This window comes from Alexandromys fortis, unplaced genomic scaffold (genome assembly GCF_014885135.2).
Source record: "Alexandromys fortis isolate MF-2015 unplaced genomic scaffold, M_Fortis_MF-2015_v1.1 scaffold_163, whole genome shotgun sequence".
Lineage (NCBI taxonomy): Eukaryota > Metazoa > Chordata > Mammalia > Rodentia > Cricetidae > Alexandromys > Alexandromys fortis.
The window spans coordinates 751,840-777,577 of record NW_026068085.1 but is presented as its reverse complement, the minus strand read 5'-3'; the positions used below and the strand labels follow the sequence as shown (position 1 = coordinate 777,577).

The 25,738-nt window shown below is 36.8% G+C and overlaps 1 protein-coding gene across 8 annotated transcripts in view; it reads left to right on the top strand.

Annotated features, from left to right (window-relative positions):
- The window catches only part of Arb2a (ARB2 cotranscriptional regulator A), a 430,019-nt gene that overhangs the window by 235,515 nt on the left and 168,766 nt on the right, over positions 1-25,738 (top strand). For 7 of the 8 annotated variants that reach the window (XM_050122195.1, XM_050122197.1, XM_050122192.1 and 4 more), the window contains one exon: positions 11,107-11,226. The exons of the other annotated variant lie outside the window; for it this stretch is intronic. In XM_050122195.1, the coding sequence (XP_049978152.1) occupies positions 11,107-11,226 (120 nt within the window). The remainder of the gene's footprint in view (positions 1-11,106; positions 11,227-25,738) is intronic. 8 annotated transcript variants of the gene reach the window in all.

Below are 25,738 nucleotides of genomic sequence, written 5' to 3'. Positions count from 1 at the left end.
CTCTCTCTCTCTCTCTCTCTCTCTCTCTCTCTCACACACACACACACACACACATGCGCTTTAGTACTACTATCATTTTCTTTATCCATTGACAGACATCTCATCTGTTTCTAATCTCTGGCTCTTATGAATAGAGCAGCAGTGAACATGGTTGAATAAGTGTCTCTGCAGTAGGATGTAAAATCTTTTGGGTATGTGCCCAAGAGTTTTATAGCTAGATCTTTAGGTAGATCAATTCCCCGCTTCCTTTAGAATAAGTGCACTGACTTTTTATAGTGACCTTGCAAACTTGCACACCTAATAGCAGTGTGAGTCGGCAGGAGCTGTTACTTCTTCTATTCACTGTCACCATGATGACTGTGGCAAGATAGAACATCAGAGTAATTTTGGTTTGCTTTTCCTCCCTGGCGACTAAGGATGTTTAAAATTTCTTTAAGTGATTCTCAGCCATGTGACTTTCCTCTTTTGAGAATTCTCTGTTTAGATCTGTACCCCATTTTTAATTGGATTATTTGTGTTCTTGCTATCCAGTTTTTTGAGTTTTTTTTATTTATTTTGGATCTTAGCCCTCTCTCAGATAGTGAAAAATCTATTCCCATCCTACAGGCTGGCTGCCATTTTGTCTAACTGATGGTGTTTTTTTTTTTTTTTTTTTTTCCGTGCAGAAGCTTTCATGAGGTCCCATTTATTTATTATTGTTCTTAGTTCCTGCACTATCAGTATTATGTTCAGGAAGTCATCTCCTGTTGGTCCAGACCAACATATTTATCTGCACTTGGGGGAAGAGTGAGGATTGAGAAAGAAATAGATTTAAAAAAAAAAAAACAGATAGATTTAGGAGGGCATCCAATAAATACTGAGATTTGCCTCGTGTTTATTTCTTACAGCCTTTATATACCCCAATTTAAAGAGGAGGGGGAAGGCAAAAGACTTCTTTACCAAGATACAAAGAACAACATAGTTAATACCCAGAACATCAAGTAACCACACCTGATGTCAAAACATCCTGTTAGTAGCCACATCTTAAGTCAAACTTCCTGTCATCTAACCTTGAAGGAGCAAGAATAGCTCTGAACTCTCCAACCTTTAGGCAAGGTGGAATGGATCCACTTTTGTGGGCTCCCATATCTGTGCTGTTGATTTCACTGTCTCATCTTTGATATTCAGTGTATCTGCCTCTTGTTAAAGTCTTTGATACATTTAGAGTTGAGTTTTGTGCAGGATGACAAGTGTAGATGTTATTTTTACATTCTTCTACGTTTTTGAGGATTCGTAAGCAAAGTTAGTTCCACTTTTTTATTACAATGACAACTGTAATATTAGACTTTGTCAGATCTGGTAAATTAGGTATCACTTATCTATCTGAGGTGTCTCTTTTAAACTGACATTTTTTCCTGCCCTGTTCTTCCAAGCATTGTCTATTTGTTTTGTTTAAAGACATCTTTTACTATAGTTTCTTTGGGACTTAGGGATAATCTAATTAGATATAGATGTTTAATATGGCATTCGAGAGTAGAGCTGAGACCATAAATATTGAGAACAAGAATTGACAAATGTTTTCTCTCATAAGAAAAAGATAATGATTGATAATCACAGAATATGCTGTCTTGACTACTCAACTCCACTGTTGTATAGCAAGAGCATCCCTAGAGAATACATAAGCAAGAGTATGTGGCCATATTTTAATAAACTTTTAAAAAATACAATGAGTTATCAATATCAAACCATGGTTTTCATATTGCTGAGTGGCTTGTTAAATATATTCCATCATTGTAAACATCACTGCAATCTTGGCAACAAAGGACGAACATTTTCATGACCCAAATATGTTTTCTCTTTTGATCCTTTTCAGCCACTCCTTTCTCTCATGTCCTGACTCCTCTGAACACCAATTCTCATCTAATGCTATTGTTTCAGTTTTCCTAATTTTTCCAGTCAATGAGTTCATACTGTATTGAGCCTTCTGTTCCAGTTTCTTTCCTTAGCCTTGTGCTTTACCATAGATGAACACAGCAGAAAATAGTATGTTTTAAGTTGACCTCAGTTTCTCTCTAAGGTTGCAAATTTGCTTAAAGAATAAAAGATACATTGAATTTTCAGAAAATAAGTCTTTATTTTTCCAAGATATTTTTTGAAGTGAACTTGGCCCATAGAATATAGTTTATGCCTAAGTAAAGTCCTTGTGCCTTTGTATTTTAGGCTCTCACTCTTTGAATCAGTTATAAAGTGTGTCAGTGCTAGCTGTGCCTACATAAAGTAGGAGATACTTTATATGTTTATATGTTTGTACTACGTATGTTTCAGTATTAATTGCTATGTATATATTAGGATTAAAATTAAGAAATTAAATTACTTATTTTTGAATTCTAGGTCCGCTATATATTAAGAATTATATAAGTTGCTTAATTAATACTTGTCTTCCTGTAGTTCCTAACTCATAGGATGTGCTAATATTTATATTTTGAGTTGTGCCTGACATGTTATATACTATAGAAAGAAGTACTTGCTGCAAGTGTTGCTATATCTGCATTGTAGGTTACACTAAGGGGACTGTCTAAATTTTATTAAAATGGATGTAATCATCAGAGTTTACCCTGGTAGAAATGGTGTACAGTTTTGGAATGAAGAATCTGCTAGCCTTTTCTGTTTCCCATTCCAGAGAACAGCCTGTTTTATGCTGTAGTGTCTGATCACCTAGCATTTACAGCACATCTGTAAATAGTGTTGACTCATATTTATTTATTCATTTCTGTTCCTTTAGAACTAACTTGTCATTAGTTAATTTTGGTTCAAATTTTATAATTAGATAGCTTTAAAAAAACAAGTTTTGTGTCAGCTTGGTATTTTTTTTTAACTCTTTGATATGTATGCTCTAAAAGGGTGGATATCAGCATTGGAATTCAGAGAAGAAGGACCAACAGATGAAAGTGCTTGCTGCACACGCATCAGAACCACATAAAAATGAAATCTGCCCAGCTTCTTAGTTAGGAGTGGGACTTGGTGTCCACTTTCCCTGCCAAATGCTGGCACTTTGTCTGGTTTGAACCTGTTCAGGTATTGTGAGCACTGTCAGCAGTTGATACATGCTGGGAAACTGAAAATCGGTTTTCTCCAGTGGAGTGACACCAGGCATGTTGATCCCACTCCAGGGCAGACTCAGTGCCCGGGAACACTGGCCAGTACAGCCTGGTATCCATGTTCTCTCCCTCCCCCTCCCCCCCCCCCCCCCCCCCCCCCCCCCCCCCCCCCCCCCCCCCCCCCCCCCCCCCCCCCCCCCCCCCTCCCCCCCCCCCCCCCCCCCCCCCCCCCCCCCCCCCCCCCCCCCCCCCCCCCCTCCCCCCCCCCCCCCCCCCCCCCCCCCCCCCCCCCCCCCCCCCTCCCTCCCTCCCTCCCTCCCTCCCTCCCTCCCTCCCTCCCTCTCTCATTCTCTCCCTACCTCTCTTTCTTCCACCCTTCCTTTCTCTCTCTGTATTAGTGCACTGAATACATATTTGTTTTGTCTTGGTACTTTTTGTATTACTGTTTTTTATGTTTTTATTGATTTTTATTGAGCTCTTCATTTTTCTCTGCTCCCCTCCCTGCCTCTCTCCTCTCCCCCTTCAAGCCTCCCCCAAGGTCCCCATGTTCCCAATTTACTCAGGAGATCTTGTCTTTTTCTACTTTCCATGTAGATTAGACCTATGTAAGTCTCTCTTAGTGTCATCATTATTGTCTAAGTTCTTTGGGGTTGTGATTTGTAGGCTGGTTTTCTTTCCTTTATGTTTAAAAACCAAACATGTGGTAATTGTCTTTCTGTGTCTGGGTTACCTCACTCAAAATAATGTTTTCTAGCTCCGTCCATTTTCCTGCAAAATTCAAGATGTTGTTATTTTTTTCTGTTGTGTAATACTCCATTGTGTAAATTTATCAGGTTTTCCTTATCTATTCTTTGGCCGAGGGTCATTTAGATTGTTTTCAGGCTCTGGCTATGACAAACAATGCTGCTATGAACATAGTTGAGCACATGTCCTTGTGGCACGATTGAGCATCCTTTGGATATATACCTAAAAGTGGTATTACTGGGTCTTGAGGAAGGTTGTTTCCTAATTCTCTGATAAATCACCACATTCCAAAGGGGCTGTACCAACTTGCATTCCCACCAGCAATGCAGAAGGGTTCCCTTTGATCTTGGCCATTCTTACAGGTATAAGGTAGAATTTCATTTCTCTGATGACTAAGGATGTTGAGCATTTCCTTAAGTGTCTTTTGGCTCTTTTAGATTCCTCTGTTGAGAGTTCTCTGTTGTCTGTACTTNTTCCTATCCTGGAACTAGCTCTTGTAGTCCAGGCTGGCCTCGAACTCACAGAGATCCACCTGCCTCTGCCTCTGCCTCTGCCTCCCGAGTGCTGGGATTAAAGGCGTGCGCCACTACCGCCTGGCTGTACTCCATTTTTTTTTTACTGGGTTATTTGTTCTATTGATGACCAAATTCTTGAGTTCTTTGTATATTTTGGAGATGTGGGGTTAGTGAAGATCTTTCCCCATTCTGTAGGCTGTCGTTTTGTCTTGTTGACCATGTCCTTTGCTTTACAGAAGCTTTTCCGTTTCAGGAGGTCCATTTATTAATTTTTTCTCTCAGTGTCTGTAGGAAATGGTTTCCTGTGCCAATGCGTTCAAGTGTACGTCCCACTTTTTCTTCTATAAGGTTCAGTGTGGCTGGCTTTATGTCGAGGTCTTTGATCCATTTGGACTTGAGTTTTGTGCATGGTGATAGATATGGGTCTATTTTCATTCTTCTACATGTTAATAACCACTTATGCCAGCACCATTTGTTAAATATGCTTTCTTTTTTCCATTGGCCCTCCTGTCTGTTCTTATGCCAAAACCAGGCTGTTGTTTTTTTTTTTTTTGTTTTTTGTGTTTTTGTTTGTTTGTTTGTTTTTAGTTTGTTTTGATTGTCTTTTTGTGAGACTTGAGAAAGAGAGAGAAAAACATGAAGTTGGGTGGATAGAGAGGTGTACACTTATCTGGAGATGTTGAGGGAGGTGAAAATATTATATATATATATATATATAATTTAATTTAATTAATCCAAATGTGGCGCTGCACCTTTAAATTCTAGCACTCTGAGTGTGCAATGGGCAGCAGAAACAGCAGAAGCACCTGAGAGCTCTTGGGCTAACCTGGAATTCTCTGGAGGAGAAACAAAAGAGACCATACTTGAACAAGGTGGAAAGAGAGAATGGGCTCCTGCAGCTCACCCTCTTACCTCCTGTCTTGTGCCCCCACAATTAGTAATCATTGTTTTAACTGACACTATGACCACACAGACCAGTTCACATTTTAACAAGTTCTCTGAACTTATGCAAACTTAAGAGGATTATCAAGTATCTATGTCAGAAATTCATTGTAAATAATAAATAAAGGAAACTATGTGAAAAGGTCAAGTGAATATCATTTTAAGTAGTTTATGGACCTGGAAATATATTGAGGGTAAGTTAACCTAAGTAAATGTGGAAAGTATTTTTAGGGGGGAATGTTTTGGATGACTTCCAGATTTGGACAGGAACAAGTGGATGGATTAAGTTATCACGTGACAAGATGGGGAAAAGTGAAGAAAAAAGACAAGGAGTTGTAATTCTAATTCAGAATTTATTCTGTATATGTGAAGTTTGGAACTATCTGCTTATTTCTAATAAGTTTGATATAAGTTTTTAAATACTGAACTTTTGTCAGTTATATTTATTCCAAATATCATCTTCCATAAGCAGTTACAATTTATTGAAGTAGTCATTTTGACTAGTAGTATACCTTTAGGGTTAATTATTCTTAACAATATCTTGTCATTTAAAAAGTAGAGGGAAGGAGAGTTTCAAGATATATTGATTTTGCAGGTGTGTTGTTAGTTCTATGTCAACTTGACACAACCTTGGGGTCATCTGAAAGGAGGGGGCCTCAATTGAGCTCAAGCTGTATACAAGCCTGTAGAGCACTTTCTTCATTATTGATTGTATGGGGATGTCCCAGCCCATTGTGAGTAGGGTCACCTCTGTATTGGTGGTGGCCCTGCATTTTACAAGCAAGCATAGTAAGCCCTAGGGAGCAAGCCAGTAAGTAGCATCCCTCCATGACCTCTGCATCAGCTCCTGCCTTCAGCTTCCTGCACTGTTGAGTACTGGTCCTGACTTCCTTTGCTGATGAACAGTGATTTGGAAGCATAAGCCAAATAAATTCTTTTCTCCCCAAGTGGCTTTGCTCGTGATATTTTATCACAGCAGTAATAACCTAACTAGAACAATAGGTTCTTGCTTATTTTTTCTGCTCAAAATTTAACTTTCATTTTAGAATGAAATATCTAATAATGATGGCTTCATATGGTTCCACTTACTATTTTGAAAACAAATAATAGTGTTAATTTTTAATGTTATCATTATATGCACACTTTACCAGTAATTTTGTGCAATAATATATATATATGCCTAGTTCTTTAACTTGCTGAGCCTAATATGTTCAGTCTATAAAACTTTGTATGTTTATAGTAGGGAGAAATTAATATAAATTTCAGTCCAGTTTATTTAATAAGTAAAATAAAATAATAGCCTTATTATAAAATATATTTTACATGCAGAAATTTTTATTTAATGTTTTTGTGAATACAAAAATTTTCATTTATGTGTTTTAACAACAGAATCATATTAAATATTATAATTAAAAATGTTTAGTTTTCATTTCTCCTAGAGAGGTATTCTGTGGAGCTTGGAATTTTCTTTCATCATGTAGCTATGGCTTTGCTAGCTACAAAATAATGATTAAATTTTGCTTCTTAATTCATCTGATTTACCATTGGCCTCCTATTTGGATTTTACTGCTACACATTTTTCTAATAGAGCATGTTAGTTTCTTTAAGAGACACTTTAAATTTAAACAAATCTGGTCAACAGACAAATGCATATTTTATATGTACTCATTATGCAGTTGGAGCTGCAGATAGAAGGAAATGAAGGTGAGTCCTGTGGGCGGCATAGGTGAATTAGTGACATGACCGTGTGCTAACTTAGAACTATAAATTCTCTATTAGATTGTTGTCATGGAACTGTTTGTAGATACTCTTCCAATGTGTAATGCCTTTGTGCTTTGACTTTTAAAATGGGTCTTTTAAGAGATCTTTCTATTTATTGCATTTTAATTTTGATTTTTAAATGAATTATAAATATAAAGTATGTATCATAGGATCACTCATTTTATAACTTTGTAGCAACAGGTTAGCTGAAGAAAAAAATCTGTCAAATTTGGCAGTGGTTCAGAAAACAAGTGAACCTGTCACTGTAAGCAGTCTCAAAGGGCAAAATGCATTACAGGAGCTAATTAACCTTAGAAAATAATTACACAAATATGCAAATGTTGTTTAGATAATTCTGTGTGTTATCAGCTCAGGTATTCCATCACAAATACAAACTTCACGGTGCTCAGGTGGTCAGAGTCTGGCCTGGTTGATAAGGCTTAGGTTCCTGCAGCACTTCCTTTTGGCTTTAGCAATTGATGGCCAGAGTAGAGCACAGAAGCCAACCTGTATTTTTGGCACTGCACATGGTAACCCAGTGTGTGTAACCATGCTTTCTGCTACCTGCAAATCCCAGCTGATGGACTTACTGCTTTTCATGCCTTTCATTCATCTACATATTCTAAAATTTCCATCCCCTGCGTACAAGTTTCTCAAAACAAAATGTAACTTCCTTCATAGGGAATCCTGTAGAATATATTATTTGCTTGTATTTCTGTATTAATAAAGTTTTTCTCATTGAAATCTGTTCCGTTTTAAAATGTACTTTCAGTAACATATTCTCTAAATTATAGTTTGTAAACATAAAATGATTATTGACACAATATGGGCTATAGGTTAGAAAAATGTTCTTTTGCCTGGGTGCAACATCGTCTTATTTATAGAAGTGGGGCTTTTGTTATCATGTCAGTCTTATAGTATTTCAGAAGTAAATATTTAAAGCTATTGTCTTTATTAATTCCATACATAACAGTTATAGACGCCTACAACGATTTCACAGAATTTTGTAAATCCTCAAATAATGGAGTTGTAAATAAGTAAACAAATGGAAGCTGAGCTTCTAGAATCTTTGAGATAGTTTGATATAGGAAAGTCAAGTCCTTTAGGGCAAAGATTTATTTATCTCCTTTCTTTGAATGTTAAATAAAACCTTGTTAATTGCTCAAGATGCTTAGAATAAATGATGGCTTAGAGTTCCCTAAGGCTCGGGGAGCATTGTAGAAAGGGATATACAATATAACATATACAATATAAGAGCCAGAGGAAGGGGAGAATGGTTGCTCTCTTCAGTGTGTGACATGGTCATTGAAACTGGATCTCCTACTAGCTGCAATTGAGGGCACTGCACCTACATTAACCTGGGTATGCCAACAGGCAGAAGTGCAGTAAGTCCAGGCTCATGGGCCCTATCCCTCCATGCTAAATGATTAGCTGCTGTTGGATACTGGTGGAGAGACAGTTACTGTCTTCACTTGTGGACTAAAAGCAAGCCACTTAGGTCCAGTGGATAGTTCCATTCTTGGGTACACATATAGCCCTATTTAAAATGGTGGATCACGAAAGGAAAGAAAAAGGCATGAACGTGGTAAAGTAGCCTGTAGAAAATGGATGATACCAGGACTGAGAGGGAAGTAAGAGGGTGAGAGTAGACAGAATGCAGTGTGTGCTTGTGTGTGTGTGTGCACCTGTATGTGGAATGTGCATGTGTGTGTGCATGCATGTGTATGTGGGTGTGTGTTTGCTTATATGTGAAACTGTCAAAGAACAAATTGAATCAATAAAACAGTAATACTTTATTAAAGCTATTTAATTGTATACTCTTAATTCTTCAAAAAGGAATTCATCTATCACCTTTAACGTTTTTTCACTATTTGAGGTCACCTGTTTCTGTCAGTTATTTCTGTCCTGTCGCCTCTCTAACCTTGCTCAGTGACATGAGTAGTCGTACTGCTCCACTGTCCAGCTCTTCTATTGATCTGCTCCTGTCAGCGAGCTTCCATCACTCCTTGTTCCAAAGCCACTTGAAGCAGTCCTTTTCATTGCTGCTCATAAACATCTAGTGAGCTCAGACACACTGCTAGGAAGGTAAAATGCCTCAGGTAGATGGTTGCCCTCCTAAGGACCAATAACTAGCGTGGTATTGCTGACTCTGTTGCTTTGATATCAGCCACTTGATGATATAGTTAGAAGAAATGAAACTAAGAAGGAGATGAATTCTGACCCAGTTAGTGGCAGGGTCAGCAGAGTTAAGTGACTAGTTCCATGAGGAGCTTAAGGAAAGGAGATGTAAGAGATGATGTTCAGGTTTCAGGTGGATGTGGGGAACACAAACAGGATTAGGCAGGAAGTTTCTAGAAGGTTTGGGTTAGTTGAAGTGCCTGTGGGATATGCAGAAGAAAATGACCAGTGGCTGTGAAAGAAATTTGGAATGGTGACAGATATTAGGGAACGACAGCTTAATTATACAATTGCTAAGTCAGAGCTGTGCCTGCTAACTGATGCCCTTATCAGTTATCCACTGGGAGATGGAGGCAAGCAGATCTCTGTAAGTCTGAGAGCAATGCAGAGTAGGTGAGTTCTATGCCATCTTGAGCAGCAGTGTAGACCCTGTTTGATAAAACCAAACACATATATTTTTAAATTTTATTTCTTTTAATTTTTTGAGATATAATATAATTAAGTCATAACCTTCCTTCTGTTTCCTTCATCTAAACCCTCCCATCTACCCCTTTGCTCTCTTTCATATTCATGGTGTCCTCTTTCACTATTGTTGTTATGTGCATATATACACACATATATTTATACATGTACATAGTATTTCTAAATACAGCCTGCTCAGTCTCTATGATATTACCTGTATGCATATTTTCACAGCTGACATTGCTACTGTAACCAACTGGTGAGCTCTTTCCAGGGAAGATTATTTCTTCTGCTTTCAGCATTCCTCCATTGCCTATAGTTCTTTGTGTAGGGTTGAGGCCTCCTAGGTTTTCCCCATCTTCAGCATATTCATTGCTGTTTTCCTTGGGCAGCTCTTGTGTAGGCTGTCACAATGGTGATTGGCAGGAAACCTCAGCCAATCAAAATTCATAGTTATGGAGCCCAGCCCTAGTACAACTCAGACACCTATTGCTTAGAGGATGCTGTGGGAGATATGGCTGAAAGGGTGTAAGAACCAGAGAGTTTGCTGAGAGATTGCATCTCCAAATACCCTTTTAAAGATAAAAATTGTGAGTAAATCCCCTTCATGTGCAATATCCATGATGTTGTTAGGAAATTCACTTCTAAGAAACAAATACGTAAACACATTTTTATGCTCTGATTGGTTCTCAGCAATTTGTTCTTTCATCAGTGTTTTCATATAATATAGATTTTTTTCCTATGACCATTTGATGTATCACCTAATGCAATAAATATAGTAAAATAAAGTTATTCTAGAATTTTTTAGAATATGCTCAATAGGGTTTAAAACCCTAGGTTAAAAGCTCCTCTATTCATGTGTTCGATTTCTCTCAGTTCTAGAAATAAAGTATGTATAGAAATGTTGTTAGAAAACATGAATTCCTTTAAATGCCCTCAACAGAAAATACCCATTATTAATTTTCTCTGTTTTCAGTTTACTACTTAACAGTCTCATAAGCCAAGTAAATATTATATAGATAATAAAATAAATAGATAATATAAATACTTTAAGATATATAGAAGAATGTAGCCTAATATTTTAGTGTTTTATCAAAACTTTACATAATGTTCTATTATATAATTCTAATAATCCGTAAGTAGATCTTAATATCACATATATACACTGATTATTTTTTCTTAAAATACACTTATTTAAATAATTTGTTTCTAACGATTACATTTTCACTTAAGCGTAACAGTAATTTACCAATAGTTGTAATACTAATTTATTCTATAATTTAAAAATTCACTGGAGTTCTTTTGTTTCTATGAATGTTCTCTAACCATCTTATTCTTATGCTGTGTATACGAGTGTATAATTTAATTTAACTGAATACTGTGATAATGCAAATACAATACACAATTTTTATGTGTTTTGTTTGTAGGAAAATGGCTCTCCTGAAGAGCATGCAGTCTACGTCTGGGACCATTTCATAGCCCAGTCTGCTGCTGAGAGTGTGTTTTTTGTTGCTCACAGCTATGGGGGACTTGCTTTTGTGGAACTGGTAAGTGAGCATTTAGCTTTTTCTAATGATTTTTTTTTAAGACTTTATTTACTAAGTATACAGTGTTCTGCCAGAAGAGGGCACCAGATCCCATTATAGATGGTTGTGAACCACCATGTGGTTGCTGGGAATTGAACTCAGGACCTCTGGAAGAGCAGCCAGTGCTCTTAGCCTCTGAGCCATCTCTCCAGCCCTAATGATTTATTTTTAATATATGTGTGTGTATAAGTTTCTGAATGTATGTATGACATGTACATGCCAGTGTCAACATGTCCTGAAGAGGGCAAAAAATTCCCCTGGAACCAGAGTCTGGCAGTTGTGAGCCACCTGATTGGTGCTGGGAACTCGGAACTGATGAGTGTCCTCTGTATGAGCAGGAAATGCTGTTAACATCTGAACCATCCCTAGTCCTTAACTCTAATTCTAACTCTCAGCCTCTGTAGAGGTTTGCTTTGGTTTTGGTTATGGTTTTGGTTTGCAACCCTGGATGACCTGAAACTTGCTTTGTAGACCAAGCTGGCCTTCTATACATTTTTTTCTTGGTATTATTACTTCAAGTTATTTAAAAAATTATAAAAGGCAGAGGTGGTAGATGGGTGAATGACTCCAAGGAAACAACATTCTCCAAACAGAGCAGGACAGATGAGCATGTGAATACAAGAGATACTGTGGCAGCCTGCACACACAGACACTGTAGCATCATTCACAGGATCTGCACAGGTTCAAACCATACAAAGGGAGGTTGACATGATATCCCACCCTTAACCAAGTAACTATTTGCAACTGATGCCTGCAGGAAAGGAAAAGTTAGTTCTTTCTAATAGAGTGACATTGGGTTTATCAGCCACACTGCAGAGCAGGCCCTGTGACCAGTCATAGTTAGACAACACAAAACAGACTCCTTTTGTGTGTGTGTGTGTGTGTGTGTGTGTGTGTGTGTGTGTGTGTGTTTTGAAGGATGTCTTGTCTCATTTTGTTTGGGTATTTTGCATCTTGACTATTTTTGTTGTTTATTCATTTTGGTTTTGGTTTTGTTTTGTTTTTGTTTTATGAAGGTGAATGTGTAGGAAGGAGGACAGAATCTGAGAAGAGTTAGAATGGGTAAAAACTATGATTAAAATATGTTGTATGAAAAAATTCAATTTAAGGATCAAAATGCAATTTAAATACATCTAGATTACACTTGTATGATATTTGAAAAGAATGTTCTAATTTCATAGAGTGTAACAAAGCTTTATATTGCTAACCAGAAGTGATTTTTGTTTGTTCCTTCTTTATATATTATTTTTAAATTTCAATATTATCATGTACACTTCTATACATTTGGATGCACATTTGGTTTTATTTGAATACCATTAATATGTATGTTATCCATATAGAATCCAAAACTGCAAACCCTTTCATTATTTGGTATTATTTTAGTAATTTTTAAAAATTTTATTTATTTATTTTATCAGTGGTTTGCTTATATGTATGTCTGTGTGAGAGTGTCAGATACCCTGGGACTTGAGTTCCAGTTGTGAGCTGCCATATGGGTGCTGGGACTTGAACCTGGCCCTCTAGAAGGGCAGCCAGTGCTCTTAACCACTGAGCCATCTCTTCAAGCTCCTATTTTAATAATTTTAAGTGATTTTTCTGTGTACTGTTAAGTGTTTAATACTTACCTCGTCAGAATTTATGCAACTAACATCACAACTATTAGAAAGGTTACATTAATTTACTTGGAAATAGCATTCTTTGCTTGGTAACAAAAAGTTTTGCTTAGTCCTTTGTAAGTATTCTGATTTTTAAGAGTTGAAATTAGGTACACATGACAGGAACAGTCATGTGTCTTGGATTCAGTGTGATTGCGTGTGGTGTTCTAGATAGTAGTTATGATAGCATTGTGACTGGCTGATGCTAGAGATTCACTAATGAAGAGCTGTGTCCATTGCCCACTTTCACTTTTTAGACTCAGTGTGTAGATCAGCAAATATATTTCTGTGACCCTTTGACCCCCCATGCCTCAGTCTCATGTGATATAGATATAGGAATGGTGCTGGCTCTGACACCTGAGGATACCACAGTTACCCTCCTGTGTCTAACATCTTTATACTATGCTAAAATCAAGAAATATGTTATCATTTCTCTCTTAGTTTGGCTTCAGTATTTAGAGATTGTTTACAAATTAAATAGCTTCGCAGATTTTGTTTATTTTGATATATATGTTATATATACATAACAGACACCTTAAGGTAGCTTCTTAACACATTAGTGTGAGTTTTTCTTAATATGGATGTTGAGAGAAAATGCAATATTTTAAAACAATGTTTTAGTATTTACAGATAATTATACATTTGTAGCTATAGATAGCTTTTATATTTAAGTCATTAAATTACTTTAAAATTACCTTTTGTAACTTATGGAGTACCTTTAAATGTTTAAAGTCCTGAAACACTTACTTTCTAATTTCAATAAAGGATAACTGATCCTTTTTTTTTTAACTTTGCAATCATTTATTAAAAAGAAATTGTATAAAAAAATCAAAATTGGAATTAGGGCAAATTCAAGTCTGTTTTTTGAAATGAATTGACAGATGAGCAGTGTGCCAGTCTTGGTTGCTGTCCTTCTTGTCACACACTGGTGGATATTTCTCCACCTTTGTTCCACTTTATATAAAGCACACAGATGTTTCAGAACAAGACTTGACTTCTGACCTTGAGGCTATTAGGGTCAGGGTCCTCAGGGCCTGTGAAATTATCACAAGCTGAGCTAAAGTTTTTCTCCAGCACAGGAAGTAACTAGTAAGTAAGAAGTTAAAAAGGAGCTTTGTTTGAGAGACAAGATGGTCCCAGTAAGGGTCAGCTTCTGTAGTCTGCTGTCCCTGCAGGAGGCCATGCATGGGAGGAGGAGATAATAGAACCACTGGTGGATCTGTCAGGCAGGAGCAGACTGAGAAGTCTATTTAATGTAATATACCTTGTTTAGGTCTTAAAATATTAATGGTTATCATTTCAACTTCATGCACTTACTACTTGTTGTACAATACAGTGCCAACTGAAGAAAAAGTGGTCTTAGTCTGAAAAGTAACTTATAACCAAATAAAAGTGCATACTGATGAGGTTGCATTTTGCTAAATTTAGTAAACATGTGTAAGTTCATTGTGTTTCTGTTTCAAAATATGGAAGTATTGTAACAGAAAAACTCTACAGTGTTTGTAAGCCTGCTTTTGTGTAAAGAAGGCATTCTTTCCAGTTATTGCTAATATCCTTAAGAGAAATGTTTTCGTGTTTAAAATATTGACAAACGTTGTCTCAGGGATTTTCAGCATAAGTATAACATGTGAAATTGTCGCACGTGGTTTCAAAATGTTAATATTAGCAATATAAGAAAACTGTGAAGATTAGAAATCTTAAATTGTAGTATCTTTGTTTCCTTGGTGGTGCATTATACACGTCATTCACAAAACCTTTAGCTTTCTGTGGTTTAAATGTTTTAAATTGTTCAAAATTTAGCTGGCAAGGCTCCCTGTCTCTGGGTCCCTGCGTTAGTGTGTCCCATTATATTTGAGTTTGTGCAGATCATCCTCTGCCATTGTCATGTAAGTCACCCTTCTTCTTTGAGTAATGAATGTTAAGAACATTTGTTTTAAATATCGATTGTGTGGCACATACAGGTTTTAAAAAATGTAATTAATAAAGTTTTGTTTAATGATTACTGTTTGAATACCAGGCTAGAGGGCCTTATGTAATGTGGCTTGCCATATACTGTGTTAAAATTTAGGTAAAATCTAGTTTAAAATTGAAAATGATTATTTTGAAGTTTGGAGAACAAAATTGTTAGAAGTCCATGTTTTCCTAATTATTTTTGGAAACTGAGAACATACTTTATTATTATACCTTATCTTAAAATGTGCATTGCTCCTGGAGAACATACAATATTGAAAGACTCATTATATGGTAGTGTGTCTTGTAAAGCAGCTGTCCTGGGTCTAGCCTCCTAAGAACAGTATACAGTTTTCTGTGAGCACAGAAACATAGCACCAAAAGCATGCCTGTCACTGCCCTTGCTTGCACCATAAACCAAACAATATCCAGTTCTCCAGACTTTCTGTGATCCTAGGAAAAATGAGTATTGATAAGACATCCTGATTAAATACAACACGTATCTATCAAAGACAAGAGAATGAACAGTCTTATCAATTGATAATGAATTTCTGAAAATCGTGTATCTGCCTATATTTCTTGTCTAAGTCATCATACTTAGCCATAAATTTGTCTTACAAATTTAATTTTATAAATGGTAGAATTAATCTTAGGTACAATTTGTTTACAAAATTATTTAGAAAGAATGTACGGATAGTTTGGCCTAGTTATTAAAATGTAGGCTTTAAGTTCATTTTTCTTTAATTTTTATAGTATAATTCATGTTTTGACATTTCCATCTCCCTCCCAGCCACTTGGTTTGGATGATTCTATTGCTTCAATTGGCCATTTCACTGGGTATTGTTCTTGTGTTTCCAGGTGCTAATCGGTTTACAAAATCAACTAACCTCGCCATCATTGTTGTTAAAATGAGCTGGCTTTCCTTGGCTGTGTCCTTAACCCACCTCAGCTCACTTTACTGCTGCACTTATAGGTCTCAGCACACCACACTCGGATTGTTTCCTTTAACCAAAACAAGAGTGCTCATATTTTTTGTGAAGTGTATCAAGTATTTGAATCAATACATTTTATTGGCTTCACTGAATTGCTGCAACTGATAGAATATTAGGATCTGCTCATTTTTATTTCTTTTTCTACGTTGTCAGTGGTTTGTTCAGTCACCATTAAAAAACATCACTTAGAAATGTGTGAAAACCGCTCCTTTTGAAAGCATGTCTCTACCCACTTTTGATTTTGGTTTTTCCATGCTTGTCAGCACTTGATTGGCACCTCACTTGCATGTGAATTAAGGAATGAAGGGAACTCTATTTTGTTGCCATTGTTTTGTGCTGGGTTCCCTGGCCTCCAGGCAGCCTAAGCTGCCTTGAGCAGCTGGTAGAAGGCTACTTTTGGACAAGGCTGTATGAGGACACTCAACCTCTGTCTACTCTTAGATCTTTTTAAGCTACTTGGAACATGATTTAGATTTATGCTGAAGAGGAAATGGAATTGAGCTAAAAAAATTTTTAACCATTACCTTTAGTGACATGACTGCTAACTATGACCTTAAAGTAGCATTACATTTTGTTCACAATAAAGAAAGTAAATTAAATATGCTAGGAAGTTTGTTCAATGTGATCAATGTGAATTGCAAAATTTTAGGTGACTGAGAATCAGAAGTTGAGGGGAAGTGAAATAAAAGAGGCTAAACCAGAGAAAATGGAATCACAATGGAATCAAAGTAATTGAGAATGAAAACACCCTTGTAAACTTACTTTGAAAACTAGCCGATTTGGTAAAATTTTAAAGTTGTTTTAAAATTGTCTTGCTCACCCAAATGCTGAAGAAACAGCTTCCAGGTAGAGTCTAGTGTTGCATCCATGTTTGAGAATATGCAACGGCAAAAGGGTGGTTATAGGTATTTGTAGTTCATTGGCTGTTACTTGGAGTTTAAACCTAGCAGTACCATTTTTACTAATTTATTCATTCTATTCTCAATTTGAATATTGACTGGTTTTTAGCATTCTAGCAAATCAGTTCTTTCTCATTAAGCAATATTTTTTTTTCTGCTGGTGACCCCAACTATGTTTGACAGAAAAGATCGCTTCTCTGCAATTCACTAAGTATACTCCTTTCAGTAAGACAGGAAGATTATTAAAGGAAATTCAGTGTTATATCACAGCCAATGGATGATCTCCAAAAGAACATTTCATCCCATTATATAATTAGTTGATTTAATAACGTACTTTGTTCTTGTTTTAATTATTTTACTTTTGAGATAAAATTTATATAACTTATTTGAGATATAATGACTTATAGAACTTCACTGAGTTATACTTTATATGCTGAGAAAGTTATCCTTTATTTATTTTATTTTATTTTTTATTAAAAATTTCTGCCTCCTCCCTGCCTCCCTTTTCCCTCCCCCTCCCCCCCCTCCCCACGCCCCACTCACCTCCCCCTCCCTCTCCAGTTCAAAGAGCAGTCAAGGTTCCCTGTCCTGTGGGCAGTCCAAGGTCCTCCCCCCTCCATCTAGGTCTAGGAAGATGATCATCCAAACAGGCTAGGCTCCCACAAAGCCAGAACATGCAGTAGGATCAAAACCCAGTGCCATTGTCCTTGGCTTCTCAGCAGCCCTCATTGTCCACCATATTCAGAGAGTCTAGTTTTATCCCATGGTTTTTCAGTCCCAGTCCAGCTGGCCTTGGTGAGCTCCCAAAAGTCATCCTTTGAATTGAACAAATTACTGGTTTTTAATGTATTTACAGATGTATACAACCATCACCAATATCTAAATTCAGATAGTGCCCTTAAGTGCATGAAGTATTACAGCATGAGTAGTCTTATAGATCTCCCTCTAGTGTCTAGTTTTGTTAAGTGGATTACGTTTCCCCTTCCACCTGTCCTGCTCTTCCCCCTTCGCCCACCTTTCCTACTCTGCTGCCTCCTCCTCTTCCCACTCTTCCACTTCCTCTTCTTCCCACCCCCACCCCCCACCTCCTATTTTTGAGACAGGGTCTATGTAGACCTCACTATCCTGGAACTCTGGAAGATTATCCTGCCTCTGCCTCCTGAGTATAGGGATCAAAGGTGTGCACCATCACCCTTGTCCTGCTTCATTTAGTATTTACAGATTATGTTAGGTAAAGGTCAAATTTAGTTTTAGATTTTTTTTAAGTGTGTATATTCAGTTTTCCTGCTATTTTTCATTGGGAAACAAAGCTATTTTTTTTCATATTGTTTTAATGTCTGGTTCAAAACCAATTAGCGTTGTAGGTATGGCTGAACTCTGTCACACTGATAAATGTGACTGTATTCTTGTTGGCACCATAGTGACTTGCTAGAGGTAGTTTTGCAGTAAATTTTGAAATCATCATAGTGTTCTAATACTTTTTAAAGATTACTTTGGCTCTTTGCATTTCCTTATGGGATTAAGAGTCCATGTATTTGTTGCTGCAGAGAAAAAAACACCAGGGATTGTGATTCAGGTTGATTAAATGTGTACACAGTTTGGAGATTGTTGCTATCTTGATGATGCAAGCTTTGCCATCCATGAACATGGATTATCTTTCCATATATTTAGGTCTTTAGCTAAGCAATTGGTGGTTAGTGGCTGTTAAGAAAGGCAGAGTCACGCTGTTTAAGAGTATGAGCGCGGCTAGGTTGCCGCTCTCCCTTACCCTCAGAGTTATTTGTATTCAAGAACACAACATTTGCGACGATGGCTAATTTTACATTTTCTTTCCAATATGGATACATACATTTTCTGTAATTTCTTCCATTTTGTAAGTTGTTTTTTGCCTAATTGCCCTGAGGAGAACCTACAGTAAAGGCTGTGTGTAGCTGTGGCTGAGCGTGCATCTTCACCTTCTGTATGATCAGGCCTAAGGGAAAAGTGGTAATTATCTTAGTTGAGTGTGATGTTAGTTGTGATTTATTTGTTACTTCCCTGAAAAACTAATATAAGACTTTATCATTCAGAAGATTGCTGAAAGAGAGAAAAGATGGTATTATTTATATAATAAAGGATCCAAGCTATTCTCTGAGACTTACTCTTGGAAGAAACTTTAACTATGTCAACAAAGACTGTGCCAGGCTAATGTCCTTTCACATCCACACAGCTAAAAAGCTGGACATGATCTCTATTAATAAAATGGTCATGAAGCCAAATGAGCTGCTAATAGTATTATATACTTGTTAACTATGAAAATAAGTTGGCAAATTAATATGCTAAATATAAATCCTTTTCTTAAGATAGTCTCTCACTATGTAAATTCACTATGTAGAACAGGCTAGTGTCAAACTCACAGAGATCCACCAACCATTGGCTACTAAGCACTGAGAATATAGGAATGTATAACCATGCCCAAATTTAAAAAAAAAATTTATCCAAGAAACTTTTTTTCCATATTTTATATAATATCTCAACGACGAATTCTGTGCTGAAAAGGTGAACATATGATTGTCTATTGCACTGCTTTCCTCAAGATTGTAGAAAAGTGTGTTCTAGCTAAATTGGAACTTCTTTTCTTTTTGCTGTTCTTATGATCGTATAAAGATAACTCATTTTAAATTCCAGAAATAAAATACTTAACTGTGCCAACACCCATGCTTTGTTATCTAAAATTGAAAATAAGTTTTGAATAACATATTTGTAATATATACTATTTAGCTTCTACTGTAAATTTAGGGTCCAATCTTTATTAAATAATTTGCTCAGATTAACTCAGAAAAGTAAGGTAGGTAGACCTCAAATTTAAACCATACTGAATTCATGTTAAGGTATGATTTGAGGGAGCAAAGATGGAAACAAGATCTGGGCAAAGAGTTCTTATTCAGGAAGATTTCAGAAATCCATTTGTTGCAAAAAGTGCATTAATGCATTCAGGTAAACTATCAACTAAGTAGCTATAAAGTTTAATAAGCTCACATTTTGGTCAGGAGGTATAATCTGGTTTCCAGGGAAGGAAATCAGTGGCAACTACAGTAGTAATTGTATGATTATATAGTGTAATGAGTTGTAAACATTTTTCCTTCTGTAAATCTCACATCACTTCCTTATGCGGAAGTAAAGAACAACACCAGGGTCTGTCCCTGGTGAAGCAGTAACAGCATAATGACGAAGGTTTTACTCACTGCCAACAAGTGCAGAAATGGAACGTGTTTGGTTAGATTAGATTGGATGGACAGACAGATGGCTAGATAACTAGATATATGTGTGTAGAAAATTCTCACAACTATCTTAGTGTTGCTATGTTGCAATCAATGATACTCAGGTCAGTCCTGAGTATTTGAGTAGAACTGCTTGATTCAGTGAAATGGGTAAGATGATAAAGATGAAGATGAAAGGTGATCACTTAGAGATCCTATCTGTGGGTGTGCAACATGTACTGTTTTGGGCCCTGAAATTTTGTGTTCCTGGGAAAATGAATAATGTTAATTACTTAGTAAATACAGTAAATTAGCTAAGAAATATCATCATATCTTAAATCTCTTTTCAAGGGAAGAAGTTAGACAGAACCTTAAGCATGGGTTATATTTTTAGTGTTTGAATTCGATATGAGTTAAGTCTAATCCTTTAGAAGTTCATTTTTCTATTTAAATATTTATTAGTTTGAGCTGTTATAATAAAATCACAGTAAACTTTATGATTTAAAGAATAATATTTTATAATTCTGCAGACTCAGAATATTAAGGTCACAGCTGTGGAGGCCCTAATGCTGACCGATCACTTTCAGTCACACAGTCCCTTCATCTTTTCCTAAAGATGCTAATCCCAGTGTTGGGGTTTGAGTTTCAAGAAATCATCTTAACATTTCTGGACCAGAGACCCCACTTCCTCATATCATTATCCTAGGTATCATGTTTTAACATACCAATTTTGGGAGACCTCAAACTTGGAATTTATAATATAGGATTCCAGATCTTCCAAAGTAAATGCTCTTCTCATAATGAAAAGAAAATGTGTCAGTTCCACTACGTAGCCTCTAAAGCCTTAACCTATCATAGTGATACTTTCCAGGATAAAATTATATTTAGAGTCCCATGTAAATGTCATCCAAACCCACTGAGAGTGACACTCAAGGCTTGGTTTTTACTGAGGTCCAATGACTTCAGGCTATGAACCTGTGACAGCGCACAAGTAGCCTTGTTAGGTGCAGTGACATGGCTGTCAGTAGTTCTCTGACTATTTCACTATGGACCCCAATGAATAAAAAGCATCCCTGTTTTTAATATATTCAATTATTTCTGTATATCCATATACTTTGCTTTGTATTTTTTACATCCTTAATTTCTTTGCCCATTCACAGGCACTGTGTAGATATATAAAACATGTTCAATCTTCTCCAGTGGTGGAATTCCCAGTCTTGCCTCTTTTCCAGTGATAATGTATCAGGAATGCTTTTTTTTCAGGAATGTTTTGTAATTATAAATTTTAATAATATGAAAGTCTTCTAATAGCGTGTTATGATAGAGAAGCCCCATTTTCCCCTAATGTCTTCTAGTGTACAGTGACAAAGTAATGATTTCACTGGTCTCTTTGCTGCCTGCTGCCTTATCTATTGCTGTGTGGAGAAACCATGACCACAGCAATTCATATAAAGGAAAACATTTACTTGGAATTGGCATACAGTTTCAAAAATTAAGTCCATTATCATCATGGTGGGACATGACAGTGTTCAGGTAGGCAGACATGGTGCTAGAGAAGCTGAGAATTCCATGTCTTGATCCTCAGGCAACAGGAAGTGAACTGTGTGCCTCACTGAATATACCTTGAGCATAGGAGACCTCAAAACCGCCTCCAGTGACACACTTCATCCAACAAGGCCACACCTCCTGTGGACCATTTTCTTCTAAACCACCACAGCTCCTTTATGTCACTGTTCATTTCACCTGCAAACAATCCCAGGAGTGATAATACTAACAGTGTAAGCTAGTTTTTACCACTGTGACAAACTCATCCTCAAGTTTTCAGTTTTGCTTTCTATTACACTTTTGAGGCATCTGTTCAAGACTAAATTTTTTTTATATTATGTCTAAATATTAAAATACAAGAAGTTGGATGCTTTGGTGTGTTGTAAACTAATTTGATAACATTTGCATTTTTCTCTAAGATCTTACTGTAGAATTTCGGAATAGACACTTTCCTAGTTGATTGCTGTATGAAGAGTCCTCTCTTACTTTTTTCCAAAGCAACCTCTCACTTCTGTCTTTATAGAATCCATAGATTGTGTCCATCATCCATAGGGTCAAATGAAGGTTTCGTCAATTCATAGTGGTGTCTGCAGATGGAGATGAGCTTTACTACTAGAGTTAGATGTCTCCAATATCAATAACGCTTAAATAGTATTCTGCATTAGGTGGTCACTTAACCATCCTACTAGTTTTAAATGGTAAATGTAGTTATCTTGCCTTTTAGTACTGGGTGCTGAACCCAGTGGCCATGAACACTAGATGAGTAGGCTAACTCTGAACTGAACTTCTTTTATGTTATCTTATTTTATCACTAATATATGAGGCAGGGCCTCAGTAAGTTGTTCAGGGTGACCATTCACTTTATTATACTCGGACCTTTTCATTTCTTTCCTCTTGTCGAATACCTATTCCCTATTTTCTTTCTGACTGATTTATAATTTTATAAATCATATTGATGAGCTGTTCTGTGATAATTCAATACATATGATATGTATTGAATGCAATTGGGGTAACTGGAATTTCTGTTGCATCAGCCTATAAATGTTAGGAATCTTTTACCTTTATATAAAATATGTATGTTGTTCTACACTGTATTACTGGGTTCTAGAAGAGCAGAGCCAGTTTCTCCTGTCTACTGTCGTTTGTACCTCTTCTCCAACCTCATTCTGTCTTCTCACCTCACCCATGTTTTTGGCTTCTTCATGAGTCAGAGCATGCAGTATTGAACTGACATTATTTTCCATAGTGGTTTCCAATTACAGGCTTGTTAGCACAGACGATAGGATTCCATTCTTTTATGGCAAAACAACATTCTGTTATATACATACAATTTCCTTTCTCATTCAAAAACAGTATATATTTGATTTTTATATCCTGGATATTGTGACTATAGCTAAAATAAACCTGAGACTGCAGGTATTTCTTTGACATAGTAATTTGACAGCAGAACATGTGTGGTTGTTTTGTGTTTCTTGAGGAACAATAGACTGTTTTTTGTAATAGGTGTAGTAATTTACATTCTCAGCAATTTTTATTCAGGGTTCCCTTTTTTTCTGTATCTGCAGCAATACTTATTATCCACAGAATTTTTGGCAATAGTTTTTTGGGAGTGAGATGCTATTTCATTGGGCTCTTATTTTTATTAAAGTACTGTCCATTTTACCTTGGGCTTTATGCATGCTAGACAAGCAGTCTGCCACTGAGCTAGAGTCCTAGCTCTCTCCTCTTTTTCTCTTGAGACAGTGTTAAGTTGACATCATTGGCCTTGAATCCACTCTGCATCCCAGGCAGGCTTGTAACAACTTCTGGTCCTCCTGTCTCAGACAACTGATTAGCTAGAATTACAAGTATACTACTCTTGGCCCCAACTCAGTGTGGCTGTTACTAACGTTTTTATGATAATTAGTGATGATGAACATTTTCATTTACTTGTTAGCTTTTTGTATCTCTTCCTTTGAGAAATTTCTATTCATGCGTGTTGTCTATTTTAAAATAAGGTTAATTTTTTTATTTCTTACTGTAAATTTATGTGAACTCTTTATATATATTGTGTGTTATTATTAGGTAGCTTATTTGCGGAGTACTTTCCTCTCCTAGAGACTGTCTTCACACTGCTAATGTCTCCATACTGCAGAGGGTTTTAGTGTGGGTATGACTCTTTTGACTTTGTCTCCTGCACTACTCTTGCCTTTTCCAGAAGATCCCATCCCGACCTCCTGAACAGTTTTCTTTTGCCTTTTACATCTACTTATTTTGGGTGGTTTTTTTTTGAGATTTATATTTTGATTATATTTCTTTCTTCCCTCCCTTTGCACCCTCACATTTACCCTTCCCTGCCCTCTGTCAGATTCTTGGCATATTTTTTCCATTAATTTTTACTGCATGCATGTAACTAGTTGTATGTGTATGTATATGTTCCTATATAACTCACTGCATTTGTATAATGTTACTCATACTTATGGTTTCAGGGCCATTGGATAACTGTTTAGTGTGCCCTTTACTGGGGAAGACTGTTATTTCTCAAGCTCTCAGCATTTGCAGTTTATAAAATAAGAATATTTATACTGCTTAAAGAACAATTAATATCTGTGTTGGTTATATATTCTTATCAGACAAAATAATGATTTGTGTAAGGTTGAGGCCATGTGGACTTTTCCCTGATCCAGTTTGGCATGTGTTTGGTGTCCTCTTTTTTCATCTCGCATTTGTTCAGCTATGTTGGGGAGACTTTGGGGGTTGCTTCTCATGATGCCAGGCGACATAATCTCACAGCAAACTCCCTGTACTCTGCTTCTTATATTCATCCTATCTCCTGTTCTGCAGGGTCTCTGAGCCTTGGGTGTAGGGGTTGCTTTATAGATGTGTCCTTTGTGACTGGGCTCTACAATTCTGCATTTTGATTGGTTGGATTTTTCTGTAGTGGTCTCCCTCTCTTGCAGATTATGAGGAAGATCTATAACTACTAATTTAATAAAACAGCATAAATGCTAACAGTAGTCTACAAACATTTGTCCCTATGACGACGCTATTTTTGACTATCGTGGCTTTTGCTGTATTTTTAAGTCAGGTAGTACAAAGCCTTCTGCCTTGCTTGTTTGACTAAAGATGGTATTAGCTATTCAGAAGTTTTTTATTCATTTGTTTTTGGTTCCTTACAATTTTTGTAATTATTTACTTTCTAGTTCTGGGAAGAACATCATTGATGTTCTTTTGGCTGGAAATAGCATTGACTTTGTAAATTGTTTTGGATAGAATAGACATTTTTAACAGTATTGATTGTTGTAATCTATGAGTGTTATGTTTTTGTACGTGTGTATTTTCTTCATTTTTTTTGTAAGTACTGTCTTAGTTTGCTTTCTAGTCTTGATCATATATAGCTTTCATTGTGTTAAGATAGCTTCCTTCTAGGTAAGTCCCTATTGCTGAAGATACTATGCACTTCACACATAGGGCCCAGAAGCCTCTGAGCTGGAATGGACCTGAATGCTTTGTCCTGTGGACTAGTTTTTATGGCACCAGAAGGCTCCATGCAAGCTTCCAAAAGAAGAAGACTCCCAAGAGCCCTTCCATACCTGATCCTTTGAACTACAACAAAAACCAACATGGCATGGTTATCCTACAGGGGCAGTAGTGCGACTCATACAATGGCAGTAATCTACAGGTCTCTAAACTTGGACTTCATGCAAGAAGGAAGCCATGCCTGGTGATGGAATGAAGTCTTGTATCTTGGAGAAAAATCTATAACCACCACCTTATTGCACTAGCATAGTCTCTAATCACACTCTAAATATTTGTCCTTATACCCACATGTAGCTCAAATAATAAAAACCCAGAGACAGAAATTGGGGTTCAGCCTGAAGGTCAGAAAAGCAAAATAACCAGCCACTGGCTCTGCCTCAGTCTGAAATGGTGAACCTGCCTCCAGGAATCTCAGACTGAGACTTTGCCTGAGAGATGTCTCCTCCCATTTTATATTCCAATGCAGGGCTGGGATTAAAGCCTGCACCACTACTGCCCAGTTTTCATAGTAAACTAGTGTGGCTACTGGGATTAAAGGTGTGTGTCAGCACTGCCTAGTCTGTAAGGCTGACCAGGGCAGCTCTTTCCTTTCTTTTTTTTTCTTTTTTTCTTTTTTTTATTGAGAAAAGGAAAAAAAAAAAACGTTTCCGCCTTCTCCCAGCCTCCCATTTCCC